The 21,605-nt window shown below is 31.9% G+C and overlaps 1 protein-coding gene across 2 annotated transcripts; it reads right to left on the minus strand.

Annotated features, from left to right (window-relative positions):
* Positions 8,602 to 16,872, minus strand: LOC105178231 (kinesin-like protein KIN-14R). 2 transcript variants are annotated; one of them, XR_002288299.1, is made up of 20 exons: positions 16,485 to 16,872; positions 15,542 to 15,840; positions 15,269 to 15,440; positions 15,106 to 15,176; positions 14,804 to 14,987; positions 13,636 to 13,745; positions 13,448 to 13,547; positions 13,287 to 13,373; positions 13,012 to 13,188; positions 12,608 to 12,878; positions 12,356 to 12,517; positions 12,035 to 12,250; positions 11,902 to 11,939; positions 11,631 to 11,794; positions 11,292 to 11,543; positions 11,144 to 11,209; positions 10,981 to 11,055; positions 10,819 to 10,887; positions 9,836 to 10,371; positions 8,602 to 9,026 (listed from the first exon to the last, which is right to left on the minus strand). XR_002288299.1 is itself a non-coding variant. In XM_011101658.2 (19 exons), exons 1-19 carry the CDS (start codon positions 16,711 to 16,713, stop codon positions 9,901 to 9,903), a joined length of 3,213 nt encoding a protein of 1,070 aa, XP_011099960.1. In that variant the 5' UTR covers positions 16,714 to 16,872; the 3' UTR covers positions 9,730 to 9,900. The 2 variants fall into 2 exon arrangements, 1 of the variants encoding a protein (XP_011099960.1); XM_011101658.2 differs by lacking the exon at positions 8,602 to 9,026 and having other exon boundaries at positions 9,730 to 10,371.

Genomic DNA, 21,605 nt, shown 5'->3' on the forward strand with positions numbered 1-21,605 from the left:
TGTACGTATGATTTTTATTATTTTTTTTTTAAACTGAAAGGCCCTTTCAGTCAAATTTTAGGTAAAGCATTTTTCGTCCAACTTCGATGGTTGTTTTTACTGCTTTAAAATGAAGATTGTCAGCAACAACAAAGTAAAAAGAAGGCTGGGTATAATGAATAATGGAGATGATAGCGAGATATGAAAAAAAAAAACAAAATGAATACAAAATATTATTATCTATCTCAAACATTTTTTGCCAAATTTTATTTAATATTCTTTGTCCATTATGTTCTAAAAGAGCCAGCAAGAATTTTAAATATTTTTAATTGTAATTTTCAGTCTAGCTAATAGGAATGTGTTTGTAATTAGATCAAAATTCAATTAAGTATAAATGTATTTTACTCCTATATATATATATATATATATATATTTAACCCATGTTCAAAGTAATGGAAAAAGATTGTGGCAATATTTGTCTTCTACAAATCAATTTGTCTTATAATTTAAAAAATTTCGTCACATTAAGGATAAAAATAATCGAAATGATAAAATACCAAAAAAAAGTGGACCAAATTAAGTAGGTCACGTGCATGTTACGTGCACTTACAAGCCGTTTTAGCAAATTTTTATTATTTTTTTCCTTAATATATAAAATTTTTAAAATTATAGGATAAAATTATCAAAACGAAATAGTAAAATACTAGAATTGTCGCCCCATATTTGTGGGACTAAATTGCATTTTATCTTAAGTGATTAGACAGGGGCTCAGGGTGGGTTGGATTGATTTTTTTGGTGGGGGGTGGGGGTGGGGGAGGGGGGTAGGTAATGTTGTAACAGACAAAGTAAAGCAGATGATGTAATGGGGATGAGGCAAAATGGAGGGTGGGCATGTACCTAAAGATAAATGAAAGTGAAGGGCAAAGGGGAAATTGGGAAAACAGAAGAACAAATGAGAGCCACACTGCCATTTCAGACCCTCACAATTCCTTGAAAACAACTTGGTAAGAACTTTCTTGTTGATGCACAGTGAGCGTACGTACCATGAATATATACGTGTCGCTTCCTCCATCTTTTTTTTTTCTTTTAATTTTGTGTTGGAGAAAATATTGTGCATTTTTTAAGCTGGGGCTCGGAAAATTATTTTTTTCATCCTTTGATTTTTATTTATTTTTAGATTTAGTCCTGTACATATATAGTTTATTAACTAATTAGTCCTGTAAGTATGCAAAATGATGAAATTAAGTCCGATTTAGGGTTTTCTCGTAAATTTTCTAGCAACTTTTTAAATTTATGCCGGAAATTGTATGCGTGACAAATTTTGCTGAATTGTCCGATCACTTTTCCAGTTGTGCTCTCCATGTGTAATGAGTTTTGGAGGAAAAAAGGAGGTTTCTTCCATCGAAAACATTTCCTACATGGCTTTCAAGTCATGTTCAAGACCACATAATATATATTAAAATCCCAAAAAAAATATACAACTCAGCTGACATATCACCTTTTTCGGGCAAAAATACAAATTCCCAACCACCAGAGGACTATATATTTGTCATCATTTTGCAAATTTATAGGACTAATTAGTTAATAGACATACTTAATTACAGGACTAAATCTAATAAAAGATAAAATTAAAGAACGAAAAAAATAATTTTTCGAGCTGATGCCCCATAATAAAAAAATGGGCTTGATTTTATATTTCAAATTCTATTACATATTCAGTTTTATTTAATGTACGCATATAATGTGTACAACAATCACATTATCTATTTTACTTAAAGAAAGTTTTTTACGTACGAACATATGCATATTAAAAGAAATAAAAAAAAATATAATACTTGCACCACCTTCAAAATTTCTCCCTAAACAATTATTTTCTTCTATTATGATTTGAAAAAAAAATATTGACGTCAACACAAAACCTCATATAAACTTTTATTTTTATTGTCAATGAGGCCCAGCATAGTTTAGTGTCAATAAATCATATAAACTAATGGGTGGAGCGTAAAATCAGAAGTTTATATTATTTTTGCTGAGGTTAGCACCGAACCCTTACGAAAGGGATATAATTGTAAACAGAGAATTCTCTACATTGGGTTGACGATTCAGATTTGAGGGCAGAATTTGGATAAAAAATATTAAATGACTTCAATTCAACATAAAATAATTCAAATTTAAAATTAAAAATCCTTTGTATTTAAAGTTAGAGTTAAATACATTGTTGCATTTCTAAACTATACATAAAGTGCATTTGCACCCCTAAACGATAAAATGCAGTAAAATAGCCCCTTATGATATAATCAATTATTTTATGAAGAAAATGCCCTTATTGATTTACACCCTTAAAATATGTTTATTATAATCATTCCCCTAAATATAATTTGAATTATTATAAAAAATTTATTTAAAACAAATAGTACCCAAAATATATGATTTTTATACTGAGCATAGAATCTGTTTAATTAAACTCTACAAAATTTACAATCCTTATATTTTTTACATAACTGGTAAAATATTTGTGTAATTGTATTTGTGTTGTTATACATATCGAACTTTTTGTAAAAAATAATCATTAATAAAATTTTAAAATATTAAATTGATCATATATATACACTGTAAACTATACAAATTTTGTATTATAATTAATATATAATTTTCTACAATTTTTTTAGTAATGTTTATTATGTGGATATATAATTGAATAAAAATTTAATAGCTGTATAACATAACTTTTCCATAATATTATATGCATTACATATTTATATGTACTTTTTAACATAAATTATTTATTTGTAGATATTCAGTTAATTATAAATATTTTTATATTACATAATTTATAAATAAAAGTTATAAAGGATTAAAAGGTCAAACCACAAGGAGCACATGATTTATTCGAAAACTTTTGCAAAAATCTGGAACTAAAATGACCAAAATCGCGAAATGCCAAAAAATATAAAAGACTATTTTACAACTCGAGAAAGAGAAAAGATAAAAATATATACCAAAGTGCCAAAATTACATAACCATAAATATATCTAAGCCTTATAGGTATTATTCAAGGGTTTGCTCCACTGCCTCTGAGTCATGGTCGGCATGTCCGACCATCTTCGTCTAGTACTCGCCCATCGCAGACTGATCCTGGCCTCAAATTCAAGCTCGATAAATAAGTATTGGTCTTGAATGCGTTGTACAAAAGGATAGAGATGCCACAGATATTCCACGAGGTGTAGTAGGTGCCCCAGCCGAGGGAAGCAATGCAACTGGTACCCGAGAATGCTGCAGACCTCGAGCTGGTGTATGAGCTGCAGCCAGAGCCATTAGATTAGAATTTTTTTTAAATTTTAATTTATTACTTTGTAAAATGATAGTATTAACTTTTTTTAATTAATTATGATTTAATTGGAAAATTTATTATCCCAAAAAAAATTATTTTTATAAAATATTAATAAAATAAAAATTAAAACAATTTTTTTAAAAAAATCTAATAAATATTTGGGATAAACTTTGAGACAATAACCATAGAAATGTCATCCTAATCGCATATTAAGTCTCATACTATTTTGGAACGGATTTTTTGAGACGATAGTTGATATATTCTAGGACGGTATTGCAACCAATTCCGTCACAAGTTCCGTCCCAAATGCATTTCAATTCTCAAAGTAATTTGATACGGTTTCCAACGATGTTTCCATCACAATTTTCCGACTAATTGTTAGACAAACTTTTCAACTAACTTCCGACGACAATATATAAGATTTTTTTTGTGCAAAATCCATTGAAAATCCTCAATTTTTGTCCCAAATTCTATTCCAAATGAAACATTATTTTTTTCCTAAGACGGAATTTTCCTACTCTACTTTTTGAGGCAGTCTCTTTTGTCCCATAATCATCAGAAGTTCCCTCGGAAATCCTATTAGGGACAAACTTTTTGTCACAAATTCCATCTCAACAAAGCTTTTCTTTTTTAGCGCTAATAGAAACATATTTAGAGATGAATAATATATCCAACTGAAAAGTAAATTCACAAATAATATCAAAATGCAATTACTTTGGTAAAAGAAATCTTAAATATTTTAAGAAAAAATTTATTTACTGTGGCACATGAAAATATAAAATAAATAAATCATGAATGACATATAAAGTATTGATCTAAACTTAAATATATCTATCTCTACATATATAATAACAAATAAATATCAAAATTTAATTTTGAATAAAAACCATCAATTTTATTAAATGAGAAATATTATTGAAAAAATTAAAAAGAATGGGTTCTAACTAGGTTATAATATCACAAAAAAAAATTAAATTTAAAAATAGCAAAGAATTATAACAAACCTACAAATAAAAATTGATCAAATTTATTGAACTGGAATTTCTTAGAAGAATATCTAAAATAAGGAGCTTTGACTAATTAATTTTATTTTCATATTAATTGATTTGATTCAAGGTAATTAAATATAATTATTAGAGAATATGAAATGCAAAATTTAATTTCGTGAATATTCTTTTATTTAATAGTATTATTAAAGTTAGAAAGTGAATTACAATTAATAAAATTAAATAGTCTCGTTATCAATTAAAATACTTATTATCATTTATTCAAAACATAATTGTATATACTAATATTTCAAGTACGGAAATATTGTTATGAACTTAATATTTTTATAGCTAATTATAAATTGAATTTGGTCGGATCTGAATTAAATATACAACAAGCATAATACACTCATAATATAATTAATATACAATTCAAAGAGAGTGATCAAGCATATATAAAAGTGTATCATTCTTATTATGTGATTATTTGAGCTTATTCAAATCTAATTTGAGTAAGATTTAGTATCAATTACAACGGGCTCCTCTAAAATTTATCATAATTATAAATATTCCCTCGTTGTCCGAAAAATTACAAATACCCCCTTATTATTTGAAAAATTATAAATACCCCCAACAATGGACTATCATAATAAAATATTTGTTACAATATTTATAATTTTAAAAAGATATTTTCAAACAATAAAATCTTTTTTATAATTATATTAAATTTAAAAGAGCTCCGTTATAATTTACCGTAGAATTTTCCCAGAAACGAGAAAAATGCATGTATGAGTGTCACCCCATTTGGAGGGTTGTGACTCCAGAAACAAACTACAACCCATGCTCTCCACGCCAACTCCCCGCCTAACCCATCCCAAAACTCATCATTTCTACTTTGGCCTTTAGTATATGTATTCTTGTTCGTATTCATAATTTTTGTATGTACTCACCGGTTCATACATATTCGATGCGTTTGTATATATATAAGGAAAAAATACTATTTTAGTCCGTTAAGTATGTCTAATTTTAATTTTAATTCGATAATTATGTCTATTTTTGTTTAGAATCAATAACTTACGAAATTGCTTACTTTTAATCCTTTGGCAGATTTTCGGACAATTTTACCCTTATGCAACTTTTGAAAGGTAGTTTTAGTCCATATGCATTCATAGGGGTAAAATTGTTCAAAAATCTGCCAAAGGACTAAAATTAAGCAATTTCGTAAATTACTAGATCTAAAAAAAATGGACATCGTTATCGGACTAAAATTAAAATTAGGCATACTTGGCGGACTAAAATAATACTTTTCCCTATATATAATATATTTACAATAAAAAGATTACAAACATAATATGGTTGAAATCTATATTGAATATTTAATGATAATTTTATGAAAAAATAAAAAAATAAAATAATGTTCCAAAAATAATAAGGTCAAAAAACGTATTTTTAATTTTTAATTTTTAATTTTTAAAAAGAATATGATGTTGGAGAATATACGCATTTGGGTAATTAAAGTCGATTACTATATATTCTTTTCATTTAATTAATCGTGTAATTATATATACAACCATCTGTACGATTTATTAAGGAGATACTTCTAGAATAACTATCATAATCGACAAAATATGAAATACTTGAAATGGCTTTAAATGTATCTTATTTATTTGACCAGTAATCATCTTTTCTAATTAATTAGTTTTTATTAATAATTTAAATCTTATTTACAAGCATTTAAAGTTAATTTCATATCATTAATTAGTTTTATTTTCAGTTATTCATTTTATTTTTATTTTTCCACATCAAATTAAATAAAAATAACTAAGAAAATAAATTTATGCAGATGCATCAAGTAGGCTTCAGTGGCAAATTTTCATAGTTGAAGATGGGTTAATTAGTGTACTTTTATCCTATTATTTCCAATTTTCTCCATTATTATTATTATTTTTTTATCTATGTGGTCTTTTTCTTTGTTTATAGTTGGTTGGTAATTAAAATAAGAGGGTATTGTTACGTAATTTTTCAAATAACAATAAGGTATTTATAAGTATCAGAATAATTCATTGTAAATTTACCTTTTTATATATTATATACTTAAAAGATTATTTGTTAGTGTATATAATTACCATATAATTTACATTCACTAAAAGAACAAAAATTTGTGTGCAAATGCATACATAAAGAAAAGGGATGATTATACTCCTCTACTCTAAAGTTTGGTGTAATTACATATAGATTTTCTATGGTTTGAAAAAATATATTTAGCATTCTTGAGATTTGAATCCGTCTAACAAATAAGTCTTTCCGTTAGTTAAAATTTATCGAATTTGCTGATGTTAATAAAAATATTTTAAAAAAATCTATATATATTTACCTCTAATTGACTTAATTATTATTGATTTATTGCAGGTCAAATAAATATTTTGATGACCAAATTACCCTCATACGTCTTCACGCGTTAATGCATGTGAGGGGGTATATCTTCACCATTATAAGGTAGTTTAATCGGATAAAAATTATTTGACATGCAATAAGTCAGTAATAAATCAATTGAAGATAAATAATTGTCATTGACGTTTTTTGTTAGTATCAGTAAAATTGACGAATTTTTACTAAGCAAGAAACTTATTTGTTAAATGAAAGCAAACATCAAAATTACTAGATAATTTTTCAAACTGTGAAAAATTTATGTGTAATTATACCAAATCTCATAAAAGGGGTTTAATTATCCGAAAGGGAAATTAAAGTTTTATGGAGCCAAAGTCAGGGCTGGGCATCATTTTGCTTATTGCAGACTTTTGACCGAACCCTACCTAATTAATAATTAATCATCACGTTTATTTAAATTTTGTCTTCAAACCAGACTTTGTTAATGTGGATTAGTGGTAATTATTAAGGGTGGCTAAGTTCCCCACTGTTCGAGTACCATAGTTTTGACCAAAACCTGTTCCGCTGGCAACTACTTCACACAATTTAAACACCAGCAATAGGGTGCATCAACACTTTTAAAAATTATACAAAGAATTCTTTTCCTATGTAAAATTGTAAGTAATTTTTGAGATTATAGTTGTAATTATAAGTACATTTTCTGTATAGAAGTAAAATTTTACAAATACAGCCCTTCTATTAAATTACATTGAGGAAAAATGCAATTCACCCTCTGTGTTTTGGAAAATTAAGAAAATTATCCCCCTATCTAAACCATTAATAAGGGGATAATTTGATTATTTCTCAAAATATAGTGGGTTTAATTCGTTATATTTTTTACAGGGATTCTTTTGTTTATTTCACACGTCACAGGAGGATAAGTAACATTTAATCCAATTATATTTGAATCAAGCAACTCATTTTATAATTAAGCAAAACCATATGAATTTTGGCTAATGTGTCAAAGGGAGAGCTTATTATCAAAATTTCATTAAAATATCAGTCAAATTACTCATAATTTAGAGGGGGGTTTTTTGCATTATTTTTTAAATGATAGGGAGCTTTTTTGTATCTTCTTTTTTTGTATGGGGTTTTTCTAATTTTTTTAATTTCACAGGAAGGTAAAGTGCATTTAACCCTTTTATAAGCACTTAAAAATATCTTTGAAGTAGGGTTACGGACAAGCCAAATTGAATCGAATGCATTATTATTCATACTTGTTTGAGTTACTATTTAACTTCAAAAATTGCATTTGGGTTTGGTTTGATTAATAATCAAATCGAGTTTTTTAACGAGTTTTTCTTTAAATCGAATAAGAGTTGAGCTTTTGAGTAGTTTGGTATTTTCAAGTATATTTTATTAGTTTATTTCGTAAATGAATCGAGCTCAAACCCAACCTGAAATTTGTCAATGAAAAATTAAGTTCAAGTTTGATTTGTTAAATTAACGAATCAAACTCAAACTAGCTTATACTAATCAGTTTCAGATCGTACATCGAGCAGCGATATTTTTTCATGCCTATTGTATGGGGTTAAAATTTATAAAAACTCCTTTCCTAAAATTACTTTTGGGTTTAAATTTTATCAAAATCATGTTTTGATAAAAACTACAATTTACAAATTTTAATCCCACCACTACTTATTTTTAAATCTAATTATCTATTATACCCGTTAAATTCTACCAAAACCACTTGACATGAAATCCGTGTTGGAACTTATAATTGTATAATCAATTATTAAACTTATGAATTTGAATGTTATAATTACTTTTCTTAAAATCAATTCTCTCATAATTCTTTTTGAGGAAAAGCGATGAAAGATTATTGCAAAAATAACCAAAAAGTTGCATGAGCAAAACAAACAGAAAGAGACCCCAAAAAAACACAAGCCAAAATCCTGAGAATCAACTTGTGTCCTGATACCCCCTTTACCAACCTGCTCGGAAATAGGTGACCAAGGGAGATTGGAGAAAGCCCACACTGCACATGACCAAGTGCATAGAAAGTGGACATGGGTTTAAGTCCTCTGGCTCATTACCGCAGCAAGAGCAGCACACTTCTAGTCCAGCTCCTCTCCGCCTAAGATTCTCAAGCGTTGGTAGAGCATCCATTGCACATCGCGGTGCAAACAACTAGCCTTCCAAAGAATTTCCCAATGTACTGCTCCTATCTAGGAGTATGAACCGCAATTCAAGGATGCTGCCGAGGTGTAAGGTGCCGCTCAGTGTCGGATCCCCTGGCAAATTGCTATGCACGGATTCCTTCTACCCCTTTGATCCCCGAATGCTTGCTACCACACTTAAGTCTGGCAGAAAACAAATCAAAGCAGAACACAGGCCTAAGGAAAAAGAAACAATGAAAAGCATAAACTATCAATCCGAAAGCCTACGAACTGAAACTCCTAGAGCAACATTAAACTGTAGACAGCAACAAAAGAGCAGAGAAAATGGAAAAACAAGATACTCATAAGCAGGAGAAAGCCAGAAACTTCTCAAGCGCAACATCAGTAATACTGAATCCTGCCATGGAATAGCAAGACAAAAGCCTCGCCTGAACAGCCGTCGGACGCCAGTAGATATCGCTGCCCACCAGTCCCGGCAAAAGAAATAAACCGAATCTAGGACTCCCATGCAGAGAGAACTTACGTGAGTTTACAAACCACAATTCTCTCATAATTAATTATACAATTGTCAGGCCAAATTGGGCCTTATTTGTAAGATTTTAATTAACTCTTTCTATTTTAATCATCTTAATTATAAAGACTGTCGTTATCTATATCTTATAACATTATAAATAATCTTATGGGATTTTAAACACTTAAATGTTCATTTTTTAAACAAGTTTTAACATCTTATAACTTTTTCATATTTTATAAGACGCATGAATCTATAAAATATTTTAAATACATTTAACCAAACGAGAGTATTTGTCATTTTGCCAAAAATTAAAATACGATTGCAATCTTTACTACAGCCTCCAAATATTTAGTTGGAATTAGGCCTCCAGGGGACGCAAATTGGGCCCAGCTACAAAGCATTCATTTCAATGAGACGTTGCACATGTCATGGCTGATTCTACATGCATTACACTGTTACAGATGAAGAAACACACTACCTTATCAATACATGTCTGAACTCTGAATCACCATCCAGCAAGAACTGAAGTCAAGTGAGAGTTCGTTATCTTGACCACATCCTTTTCTTGCTATCCCTCTCTTTAGTCCCCAGTATTGGATCTCTGCTTGTTTTACTACGGATAACGGGCCTCTGAGTTGCCGTGGCTACTGGCTTCGTCGTTTTCAAAACTCTAGGAATGGGTTTTGGCGGATCCGAGTGCCTGCATTTGTTGTCACTTGCTGGAGTCGGAACCACACAGTTGTTCTCGACTTCACTGTTTCTTGACAGTCTCTTCTTTCGGACCTCGTTAAGAGAGTCATATTCCTTCACCGGAACAGACCCCTGACTGCCTCGCCGGTTTACTGGATTCAAACTTCTTAAAATACGATGCTCAGCCTCGTTTGCTGTCTCGTCCCTGACCATTTGCTTGCTTTCATTAGGGGTGGATGATCTTAATGAGATGGCAGATTCTGAGGTCATAGTGGAGGCTAGCTGCTTTTCTTGCTCTCTCACTTTATCTTCAAGTTCTTTGATCTGTCAAAGGCACAAGCAAATGATGAAGTTAGCACTTTTAGCATTCAGAAACAGGTTCTTTTGACGTTCTTCGTCCAGGAAACGAAGTTAAATCCAACAAGATTTGCACATTTGAAGAGACGAAGTTAGCACTTTTGGCATTCATATTTAAGCAGAAACAGGTGCTTTTGACGTTTTGGTCAAAGAAATGAAGTTAGATACAAGATTTGCACATTTGAGGAAACGAAGTTAGCATTTTCAGCATTTATATTTAAGCATAACAGGTTCGTTCAACATTCTTGGTCAAGCAGACTAGCAGTTAAATCCAACAAGATTTTGCAAATTAGATGTCCCTATACTACTAAGCAAAGAGCCCATAAAATTTTATCATTTCTTTTGCTTCTTCATGTCATCAAATGCAACAACCAAGAACTGAAACTCATATCCAGGACAAAGGAAACAACTGACCTTCTGACGATGTGAGAGAGACTCTGGGTTTTCTTCGAGTTCTTTCAACTTTCTTTCGAGCTCTCTGACCTGTAAGTATGAGAAAATAGTGTTCTTTTATATGGTTAATATATGAATCAACTATCCATATATTAATGCAATAATATAGCAAAAACCTCAGACCTGTTGTTGAAGGATTAGAGAACTAGCCTCAGACTGTTGCATTTGCTCCCTCAGCTTGTTCTCAAGTTCGTTAACCTGCATTTACCAGGATATTACTAGTTACAGTACGTTCATCATTTGCAACGTCGAGATAGTGTTACTCAAAAGAATTATTCTCAAATACCTTCTTCTGGTAAGTTGTAGACTGAATTTCTTCTTGCTGTTTAAGCTTGTTCTCTAAATCCGTCACCTTCAGAAAACATAACAAATATTATCACAGATAACTTAATTCAATAGTTTGCAGGACCTGAAGTTAGATAAAATAAATGTACCTTCTGTTGAAGTCTGGAACAAGATTCTTCCTTTCCTTTTAACCTCTCAGAAAGATGTAAAACTTGTTTCTCGGATTGGCAGTGGAGTGATGTCTTCAATTCTAGTTGGCCCTCTAGCTCTTTTATCTTATCCACTTGGTTCTTGTAAACCTGATCCTTTCCTTTGGCCTTGCTTTCTAGGCTATGTAAGTTCTCTTCGAGCTTTTTCAAAGATTCGTCTTTGGACCTAGATTCTTGCCTTGCTTTCTCAAGCTATAAAGGAATCAGAAGGAAATAGAGAAGAATGAGTTCCAGATGCCAGAGAATCATGTCGACATGATGCTTTAAAACCAGACATACCATTGTTTTCAGCTTCTGGAGCTCATTCGTATCAATTTGTTTTCTAGCAGGACCCAATTCAACCCCTCTGACTCGAGTTGCAAAGTTCAGTGAACTCAGGGTCTCGCTCACATCTTGATCCGAGGGACTAATTTGTACAAACATCAACGTCTTCGAGTCACCACCTACAAAAATGAGAAAAGAACATTATTGTATAGTGAAAGTGAAGATGCTAAGACCTCGTAGCTATATGTACTTTGTGGAATGTGGATAAAGAAACAAATTTCATTACCTAATGAATCCTGCAGTAGATGGGTCAGCTTGGAATTCCTGAAAGCAATAACCATGAGACACAACAAGGTCAGTTTTACGTGCATGTACTGATGCACTCGGAAGAATAATGAGAAGGGGTGACTCAAGTGAACCTGTATGGTATATGGCTGCTTTTATTGGCTAAAGCAGATATCACATCTCCGAGAGCTGAAAGTGACCTATTGATGTTCTGAGCTTCTTTCAGCCGATCACCTTGCACATCGGTCTTCGCAAGCCTCTCACTTCCAGCCAAGTCCACAAGCCAAAGCTTGCTTTTCGTGCAGTCTCCAGTGATTAAATTCTTCGCTCTTACCATTATACAAAGCATGCTGAGAAAGAAGGAAATCATAGGATAAAAAGAAACTCTGACAGTCGAACACGGTGTGTAAATGCTAGACGAGCAAGAAAGTATTACGGGCTGCAAAAGTTGTTACCAGTGAGATCGACTACTATGCTCGTTCACATTATTTGAACCAACAGAGCGAGCGCTACTTCCTGCCTGTAGAACATTCCACACTTGTTGTATGTTTTCCACTTTGGCTTCTACAATTCCAGGGATGTGATGAAATCCTTCGGAAGCTTGCTTTATCTCCAACCTGGAATTATTTAACAGAAATATAAGTTCATTCCATAGTCATATGCTATAGAACTATTTCAAATGTATGTATTAAAGAACAAAGGTTTACTTCTTGGATGTTTCTGTGGCCAGCAAATCCCTTATTTGTTCATTATAGACTTCAAGAACACTAACTGAAATATTATACGTGCAAGTGTCCTTCCTCTCTTTTGAAATTCTGAACAATTCTTCCAATGTCCTGTAATTGACTCCCCGATTGGCCTCAGTTCCCTCCATTGTGAATGTCTTGCCTGTTCCTGTTTGCCCGTAAGCAAATATACAGACATTGTATCCGTCCAGTACGGATATCACCATAGGTGCGGCATCGGCAAAAACATCAACTGTTCAAAGAGAAACAAAGACTTGGTAAATAATTGATACTTTCAGCTGGACTGTTATATCTTCCTTCAAAAAACTTTTTCAGTAATTTCATCACATAATTATGCATGGATCAGAAAACCTTATGTGAAGCACCTTGATCATCTTTTGGCGTGTAAACGCGGTCAAACTTGAAAGTTTTCTTTGTTGAGCCATTACTTAGAACTCCAAGTTCTCCGTCCTTGGCTGCATCAAAGTCCACGACTGAAGCACAACCAGCTACGTGCTCCGTCTTGCTCAAGGGACGGCAACGACAGAATACCCTGATATTTCCTAATATTCGAAGCCACATAGTAAGAACTCAAAGAAAGAGGTTGGTTACCCTAAATTCAATTGATTTAATAAAAAATGATACGAGAACCATAAATGACCTTTCGCCTCCTGGACTTGATTAAAGAGCTTCCGTCTCTTCACTTGCTCTTCATTGTACTTCACTTTGAGATCTTCACACTGTTCGACTGCAGAGTAATCCAACTTACATAAAGTCCACCTCTTATGCAAGATTTAAAACATTTATTTGGAAGAAGCTTACCAAGTGCCTGAACTGCAAATACCATTTTATTCAGGTCGGGGATGGAGTCAGCACAATCATGTGCTTCACGAGAAAGCTGAGCATGCTCTCGTTTCATCACCTGTACAAGACCATTTCAGCTTACATCAATAAGAAACATAGCGAACAAACATTTACCACCAAATTTTAGTAGGAAAATGGCTAATCACCTTTACTTTCTGCTCTAGATTATTGATGGCTACTTTCCAGGACTTCTGGTCATTTTCGTACTTGCTCGAGATGTCCCTAAGCTTGTCAGCTTGCTTCTCTAGAGCTTGGTCTGTATGAAATCCAGATACTCAATTATAGAAGTTTAAGTTTCCACATATTTTGTATATGACATCTGAACTCAACTGATAATCAGTCTACAACAATCATACAAAGTCAGTTGTCCATTCACAACGAACATATAGGATAAAAAAAGCTTTTTTCCAGGTGAGAAAGAAGAGATGAAAGCTGAAGAAGAAATCTACTACTCTGAGATTTTCTAGCCCTTAAGGTCCACCCAAGTTGCATGTAACCACCACATTATGTTCAAATAGAGCAAGGAAGAGAAAGATGTTGTCCATCACATTGAAAAAGCCATTCTTTTTATTGGTCCTGATTGCCGAAATACATCCATCAACACAAGAAACTAATTCCTTTTCGTCCAAAGACATTCTCTATCCTGTTATCCTTTGAATATGTGCTGTTAAACCTAGCTGTCATAAACAAAATAGAATGATACTATATTTTCATACCAAAATATGAAGCTTGTATGCAAGGGTGATTGGCACCCAAGAAAGAAAGCGATAACTAATTTGGATTGCATTCTAACAGCAAGCTACATGATTTTCACTGGACAGTGATGGGCTGACGGCAGTAGCTTGGAGAATAGCTCCCTCCGACCCTTTCGGATTGTCACTGCCATAAAAGTAATACAGAATCTTACAATGGGGTTAGTTCAATAATGGTTCTCTCCAGAGTTCTTTGCTGCTCATTTACTAGGTAATACAGATTCTCCCTCATTGTAATCTAATATAGTTATTTATCATCTACAGAACTTTATCACATTATAACCTTAATAAACAAGAACCTGATGGAAGTTAATACCATCTATGAAAATGCATTCGGACTGCAAATGCAAGTTGACGGGTAAGTTCAACATAAGCAAATAAAGCAACGGACATAACCGGTGTTATCATTGCTGGGTTTCAATCCAGAGGAAAGAAATTACATTTTCCATAAAAGATAAGCCACACTATCATGCTTATGCATTCAGAGTATCCAAATGAACATCCAAGAAATCGAGCATGAGGGTAAATAAAAAGAACTCCAGTCATTAGCTCTAAAACTTACCAAGGGAATATGTTCGGAATGTCTTCTTGTCAAGGTCCATCCTAACCTTCTGTAGTTGCTCGTTAGCAGCAGTCCAAGACATCCAAGATTGGTAGCATTCATCAGTCTTCCGTTGCAACATATCTTTCAATTCTTGTATATTTTTCTCATACTTGGCTATTGTTTTCGCTTGCAGAGCTTTTTTCTGAAAGTTCGAAGGAAGGCATGAATTATAAGAAGATGTGGATGAGTGAAAAATCATGACACAAAACTAGGGTCCTCGCCCTAAAATTCGACAAGGCGTGGGCTTAGTTGTACCATACCTCAGCTGAAGGGTATTCAGTCTCAGCAGAACAGTTCTTACATACAATATATTCACGATTCCGCTGAGGGGCTGCGACCAATGAATAATAGCTCAAAAATTCATAAGTTTCTCACTAAAAACGGAAACCAAAGTAATGAATTTAGCTGCGGAACCAAAAATACCTGAAGTTTTAGGTGCTCTCCTAATACAGATTCCACTAACTACTGGGCTTCCAAGTGTCCCTTCAAACCTTAAGGCGAGACTTCCATCGTCCTTTACACAAACTCTAGCACCAACCAATTGCAATGGTTTGTTGGATCCAACAATTGAGAAGATATCAAAATCAGACAGAATCTGCATTGAGGATGATCCTAATTTGTAAGTTACAAGCACCAACATTTCAAAAGCTTGCTCATTATAAAACACCAAAAGCTATACATAATAAGTTCACTTGCCTTTTCATCTTGCATAAAAACATTGAACACTCGCATTCCTTTAGGCCCATATGTGTTTATAATTTCTACAAAATGAAGATCGACAAAATAATCCCCAGGCAGGAGATTCTCAATGCGGTAGCAGAAATCCCCCAATCTTGCTGATTGATAAATGAATGAAAAGTCTCCACCTTCAGCAATGAACTCCTCAGTTTGAAATGTATCTCCACCTTCAAAAAACTCGTCCGCCAGAAACTTAATGCCGGAATCTGATTCTCTCAATGCCGTGGCACCAGCATTAATAAAAAGCACAATTTCCTCTGATTCAACCAAGAAATGAGATCAAGTCAGAAAAAGAAACTCCTGAACCAGAGAATAATATAAAAGCAAATTCATCTAACTATTACAAACCAGCATGAAATTTGTGTAAATAGCTACAAAGGGCTTACAAAATGAAAGCCATTTATCAGAACTCTTCCCTATATTACATTGGTCTATCTATGCTGATCAACAGACGCACAATCTGCCTTGTGAATTATCATTATTGTATGAAAGATAGTTCATTATAACCACTAGTACAACTAATGTAATTCTCAACAAGATCTCAAACAATATTCCACAAAGAAATGTTAAAAGAAAATTCTTTCTTGATTTGAACAGACTCTTTCTTCACAAGCAGCAATCAACGTGCCGAAGCTATAAACCCCAAATATCCTCCTGAACTCCTCAAAATTACATTTCTTGAACTAATTTTCGGTAACATTTCTACTTAAAATCACTACTAAGAGAACTAGTGTTTTGGGAAACCAAAAAACAAAAAAAAGAACTTAAAACTGTGGAAATATTTACAAGATAAAATTACCAAGTAAGAAATCATATCTCTTATATTCCAGAACTCAAACCCATCACGAGAACCTTATTTTTCAGTTTCTTTTTCCTTGGATGAATACGTATAAACACCAACCTGTACAACAAGGATTCGCGAACCCACTTGGGACTAGTCTTGAACCAGAATCACAAACCATCGAATCAGCTAACGACTCTTCATTTCCATCTTCTTCCATAGCAGAACTCTCGGTTTCCTGATTCAAACTTCTTGACTTTTCCCAATCAAAACTACTCGAGAAAACACATGGGTCTGCGACATGAAATTCCGGGTTCTGCTCAAATGAGGCCGACTCAGCGTTTTCCATAGCAATTCGGCTTCTGGGTGTTCACAAATTTGAAGAATCTTGAAGTGTAATGACAGGAAAAGAAAATGGCAACTTTCTCTGCAGCAAGACTGCGTGTGTTTCCGAGCGTTCTGGCGTTTGAATTTCTATCCGTTTGAATTTTGACCGTTACTCTACTCACTACCTTTTTGGACAATACAGATTTTTCTTTCCCAATTTTCTGAGAGGAGGGCAAGTGAAATTAACTAAAAATGCAAGGGGCGAATAGCAATTAATTTGAGGTTTTCAGTAGGGAAAATGTCATTGTCCAAAGGTTTGAAACAACCAATTGAGTCCTAGAATTTTGTAAGTTGTCGAGCTCACTCCAATCACTTCTATTTTCAAGAAGCAAACTGGAAAGGTGACTTACAATCATATTATTTTTCAATTTTTTATCCGTATAACGTATTTCTTTCTTCCCTTTTCTTTTTTAGTTCTAATATTAAAGTTGATCCAAAGATTTTTTAAAGTCTTGTAGATATTTTGATCTACTTGACTAACACAAGACCCAATATTATATATCCAGTTAGTCTAATATCAAGGTTCATGCACGATCCAAGCAATGTCATTTTGCAGCCACTAAGAGAGTTTTGCGATACTTTTAAGGTACGAGGAAACTTGGTAATAAATATATCAAAGAGAAAGACAATAAGCTTAATGGATTTACAAATAGTGATTGGAATGGATCCGGGAATGATCGTATAAGTACGTTGAGCTATGTATTTTGCTTAGGTACGAAGATAATTTCGTGGGCATCAAAAAAGTAAAAATCAATTGCACTCTCATCAACAGAAGTAGAATACATTGCCGCAAATTATCCAGCTTGTAAAGCAATTTGGTTAAGAAGGATTTTACATGACGTGGAGCAACAACATGAAGCTCCCACAATATCCTATTTTTCATGCAAGGTTGAAGCACTTTGAACTTCGTCACCATTTCATGAGGAATTGTGTAAGTAATTTAGAAATTTACTGGAATTCATTAACACGAGTTAGCAGTTAGCTGATGGTTTCACTAAACCTGTAAGTTCAAAAAAGATTGAGCAATTCCTAAATCAAGTCAGAATTACAAATTAAGAGGGGGTGTTGGAAAGTGTAATTTGCAATTTTTAAAGTATTGTGCATGCATTTAACGCCTCAAAGTTATCAAGTCAAAAATTTTATTCATAGAAAATTGTTAGTCAAATATTTATTCATTGGAATATGTATTTAATGTTTGCTCTCCTATATAAAATCTTGTAATCTTGAAATTGTGGTATGAAAAAAATAAATAAATAATATATTTATAAGACAAAAATCTCTCCAATATATCTATAATTTTTTTCATCGCAAAATCTTCCTCCAAATTTTCAACATTGGTTGTAACATATAGGACGCCTTTTAGCCATGCGGCAAAACCTATGAGCTCATTTCAAATTTCAATTCCCTCATCCATTACAAAAAATCATCCTGGAATGCATAAGAAAGGAGGACGAGGAAAGTGTTCGTCGCTAAATTTTTTGGAAAATTAGTCGATTTTTTTTTTTTTGGTTGAAGATTTGAGATGGTATTTCTGATGGAAGACTCAACGTCCGAAATTTTTGACGGTTTTACAACGTTATTAATTGCCTTTTTGACGGTTTGCACATAATTCAAATTTTCAACGGGAAACTAAGAAATTCGGAATGGATTTTCCGATGATTTTATGTCAATCTAAAAATTCAAAAACTATTTTCAGAAATTGTCGTTCCAAATACCGTTGCAAATCTGGGACGGAACCTTTGAGAACTCGGTCCCAAATTTTTTTAACTTGACATGCAAGAATCAAAAAGATTGGGAGAGTTTAAATTCAATTGTCCATTTCAAATCATTAAATACTGTGGGTATTACCCTAATTTTGGAGGAAAAAAAATTAAAAAATATAGAAACATTAGCAATTAATTTTGGGATGGATTTTTCGATGAATTGACACTCTCCGTCGGAAGATCAACCACAAAATAGCATTCATATTCGTCCAAAGATAATAGCCTATTTTCTAGATACAATAATCTATATCTATTAACGGTATCTACCGTCTTTTTCGATGAATTGACACTCTCCATCAGAAGATTAGTGGGAAATGGCGTCCATGCTCGTACAAGATAATAGCCTACTTTCCAGATACGATAATCTATCTCCATTAAGTGGACTTGTGTAGAACTTCAAGTAAAGTAAAATGGTATCAATGCGATCATATTTAATGGTCGAATTGTTCGATTGAATGATGTAGTGTAACAATTGTTGATTACAATAGTATAAGTATTAATATTCAATTATTGACTCAATTGTGTAGTAATACAAATGTATTACTCAATTATGAACAATTACGTAACATCCAAAGATTTCAATATATAATTGTGGGACTAATTAATAAGTCCTAGAGAAATTTAAATTAGTCATAAATAAATTATAGGTTAAAATTTAAATATATTACGACTTTAAGGGATTGTATTAGAATGCTATTAAATTTTCAGGGTTGAATTATATAAATGTCGAAGTTTGGGGACCACATTCTCATTTTGTGAAAATTTAAAAATAATAATAATGATATAAAGACATTAAAAAAAAAAGACGAGGATGTTGTTCGATGGGGTACGCGTGTCTTAATTCGGAACATAGCACGACTTGAAATTTTGAAATAGTTTAACGATACCGCCCTATATTTTGAGATGTTTCTTTGTTCTTTAATCATGAGATCCTTAAAGTATATTAGTTGATATCATTTTACTTCAATAATTTCACTATCTTTGTCTAACAAATTATAAAGTGTTGAAAAGGAATGTATTTATTATTTGGGTTTTAATTAATAATTTTTTACTGTTTACGAGTTTGATTACTCACGATTTTTTTCATAGAATGAAAGCATTTGAAAGATCTGCATCTGAGATATTACGTTCTGTTATTTAGGAGGTTTCAGCTTCTAATTTGCAGGAGTGATTGGGAGATTCCTCTCAAGTTTGAAACCTATACCAATTATAAGAAGGGAGGTTGATTGGGGAAAAGTATTATTTTAGTCCGCTAAGTATGTCTAATTTTAATTTTAGTTCGATAACTATGTTCAGTTTTGTTTAGGTCCAGTAACTTACGAAATTGGTTACTTTTAGTCCCCTAGCAGATTTTCAAACAATTTTACCCATATGCAACTTTTGAAAGGCGGTTTTAGTCCATATTGATTGCCCACTGATTGGTGTGGGCACTTAATGCAGCCTTTAAGATTTATGCTAGGCGATTGCCAAAGGCCGAGTTCGTTATTTTCTATTTATTTATTCCATCAATTTTGAACAATTGTTTTATATTGATTAGTACGGCCTGAAAATTTATTTAGAGCACACATGGAACAATAATTTCACCTACTCTATCAAAAAAAGGAATTTTTTATTTGTTAGTTTTAAGCAAAAGATTTGATTAGTGAAATTAAGTTATATTGTATCCAACGGTATTCTATTAATTTTCAGACGACTATTATTTTTCTTTTTTTTTTTCAACTATACCAATAAAGTTCTAAACGCTCGTATTGAACTCATATGTGATCTAATCCAGATTAAGTATATGAACACAAGGGACAACTGGAAATGCTAATCAAGCACACTTAGGTTACATGTAACATAATTTAGTTGTATTAAGTCAAAGAATTTACGAGTATGAAAATTATATGTATTCAATTAATACTTAAAAAAAAAATTATATGCATGAACATCGCGTGCTATGGTTGCTAGTAAAGGCATAAAAAACATGAAGATGCTGTTTGGTTGGGTACATGTGCCTTAATTGGGAATTACTTGAAATTTTAAAATAGATGTTCTGTGTGAGAAAGGACTTTCATCTCTATGTTTTATTTTTTATGTATTTTTCTATTTTTTTTTTGGCAAAATAGAAAATCATGTGTTATTTTATTTTATTAACTTTCAGAGCTTAAATCAACCTTTATAAAAATGATCTTGGCGTGGTGCACACTTCATGAATATGTAATTTAGATTTCTATATGGTAAAATCTTTATAAATTAATAATTTAGGGACCATGAAATTTTATTAATTTATTGATAAATTAATATTTTATTAATTAAAAGAGAGACTTTTTAAATTCAGCAAATTTAATACATATGTATTGAAAATAAATGAATTCATATATGTTTCATTGATTATATTCATGCATCATTCAATTCTTTGTAACTATTATATTCATGGACGTATGTATCAATTCATTGAAATTACTTAAAATGTACATGTTTACATTAATTCGTTGCACTTAAATAACTATTATAGCCAATTAAATTTATTCATGCGTGATGAATGAAACACATACTATATAAATCTCAATATTGGAAATAAAATAATTCATAACACCCGACCATGTCTTCTCATCTAAAAGGCATGGCAAAATCATCCATAAATGATCAAATGCGTAAAGCATTACAGACTTCAAATTTAATATTTATAATTGTAATATTTATGAATTATTAATTTAGAGTTTTAATGGGACCTAATATTTATGAAGGAATTTTTCAAAAAATTATTATCTTATCGAATTTGATGATTTTTTACAAAGGTCTAGTTTGGGACCGAAAGATTTTATTATTTTAGAGAGTTTATTAATTTATAGAGGTTTTACTGTATATGAAATATTAAACTCTTCCAAACAATTAATTGATTTTATAAAATTATTTTATATATATAATTTTAAAAAGAAAATTATAATCTTAGTCCTGCAATTTAGGAGTTGTATTTTTGGTACTATACGTATTGATTTTTACAGTCTAATCCTGTAATTTAATAATTTTGGCAATTTTAATCCTTTTTTTGGTCAATTTATCATAAAATTTGCATGTAACTTGTACATGACCTAATAAATTGCAATTA

The sequence above is a fragment of the Sesamum indicum genome, linkage group LG15, assembly GCF_000512975.1.
Source record: "Sesamum indicum cultivar Zhongzhi No. 13 linkage group LG15, S_indicum_v1.0, whole genome shotgun sequence".
Lineage (NCBI taxonomy): Eukaryota > Viridiplantae > Streptophyta > Magnoliopsida > Lamiales > Pedaliaceae > Sesamum > Sesamum indicum.

Excerpts from the sequence above, each read along its gene's own strand:
- LOC105178231 (XM_011101658.2), bottom strand. The coding sequence starts at position 16,713 with ATGGAAAACGCTGAGTCGGCCTCATTTGAGCAGAACCCGGAATTTCAT. Across the intron at positions 11,795-11,901 it reads TCTACTGCAGGATTCATTAG|GTGGTGACTCGAAGACGTTG; the intron begins GTAATGAAATTT and ends TCATTTTTGTAG. Across the intron at positions 11,544-11,630 it reads TCCAGAAGCTGAAAACAATG|CTTGAGAAAGCAAGGCAAGA; the intron begins GTATGTCTGGTT and ends ATTCCTTTATAG.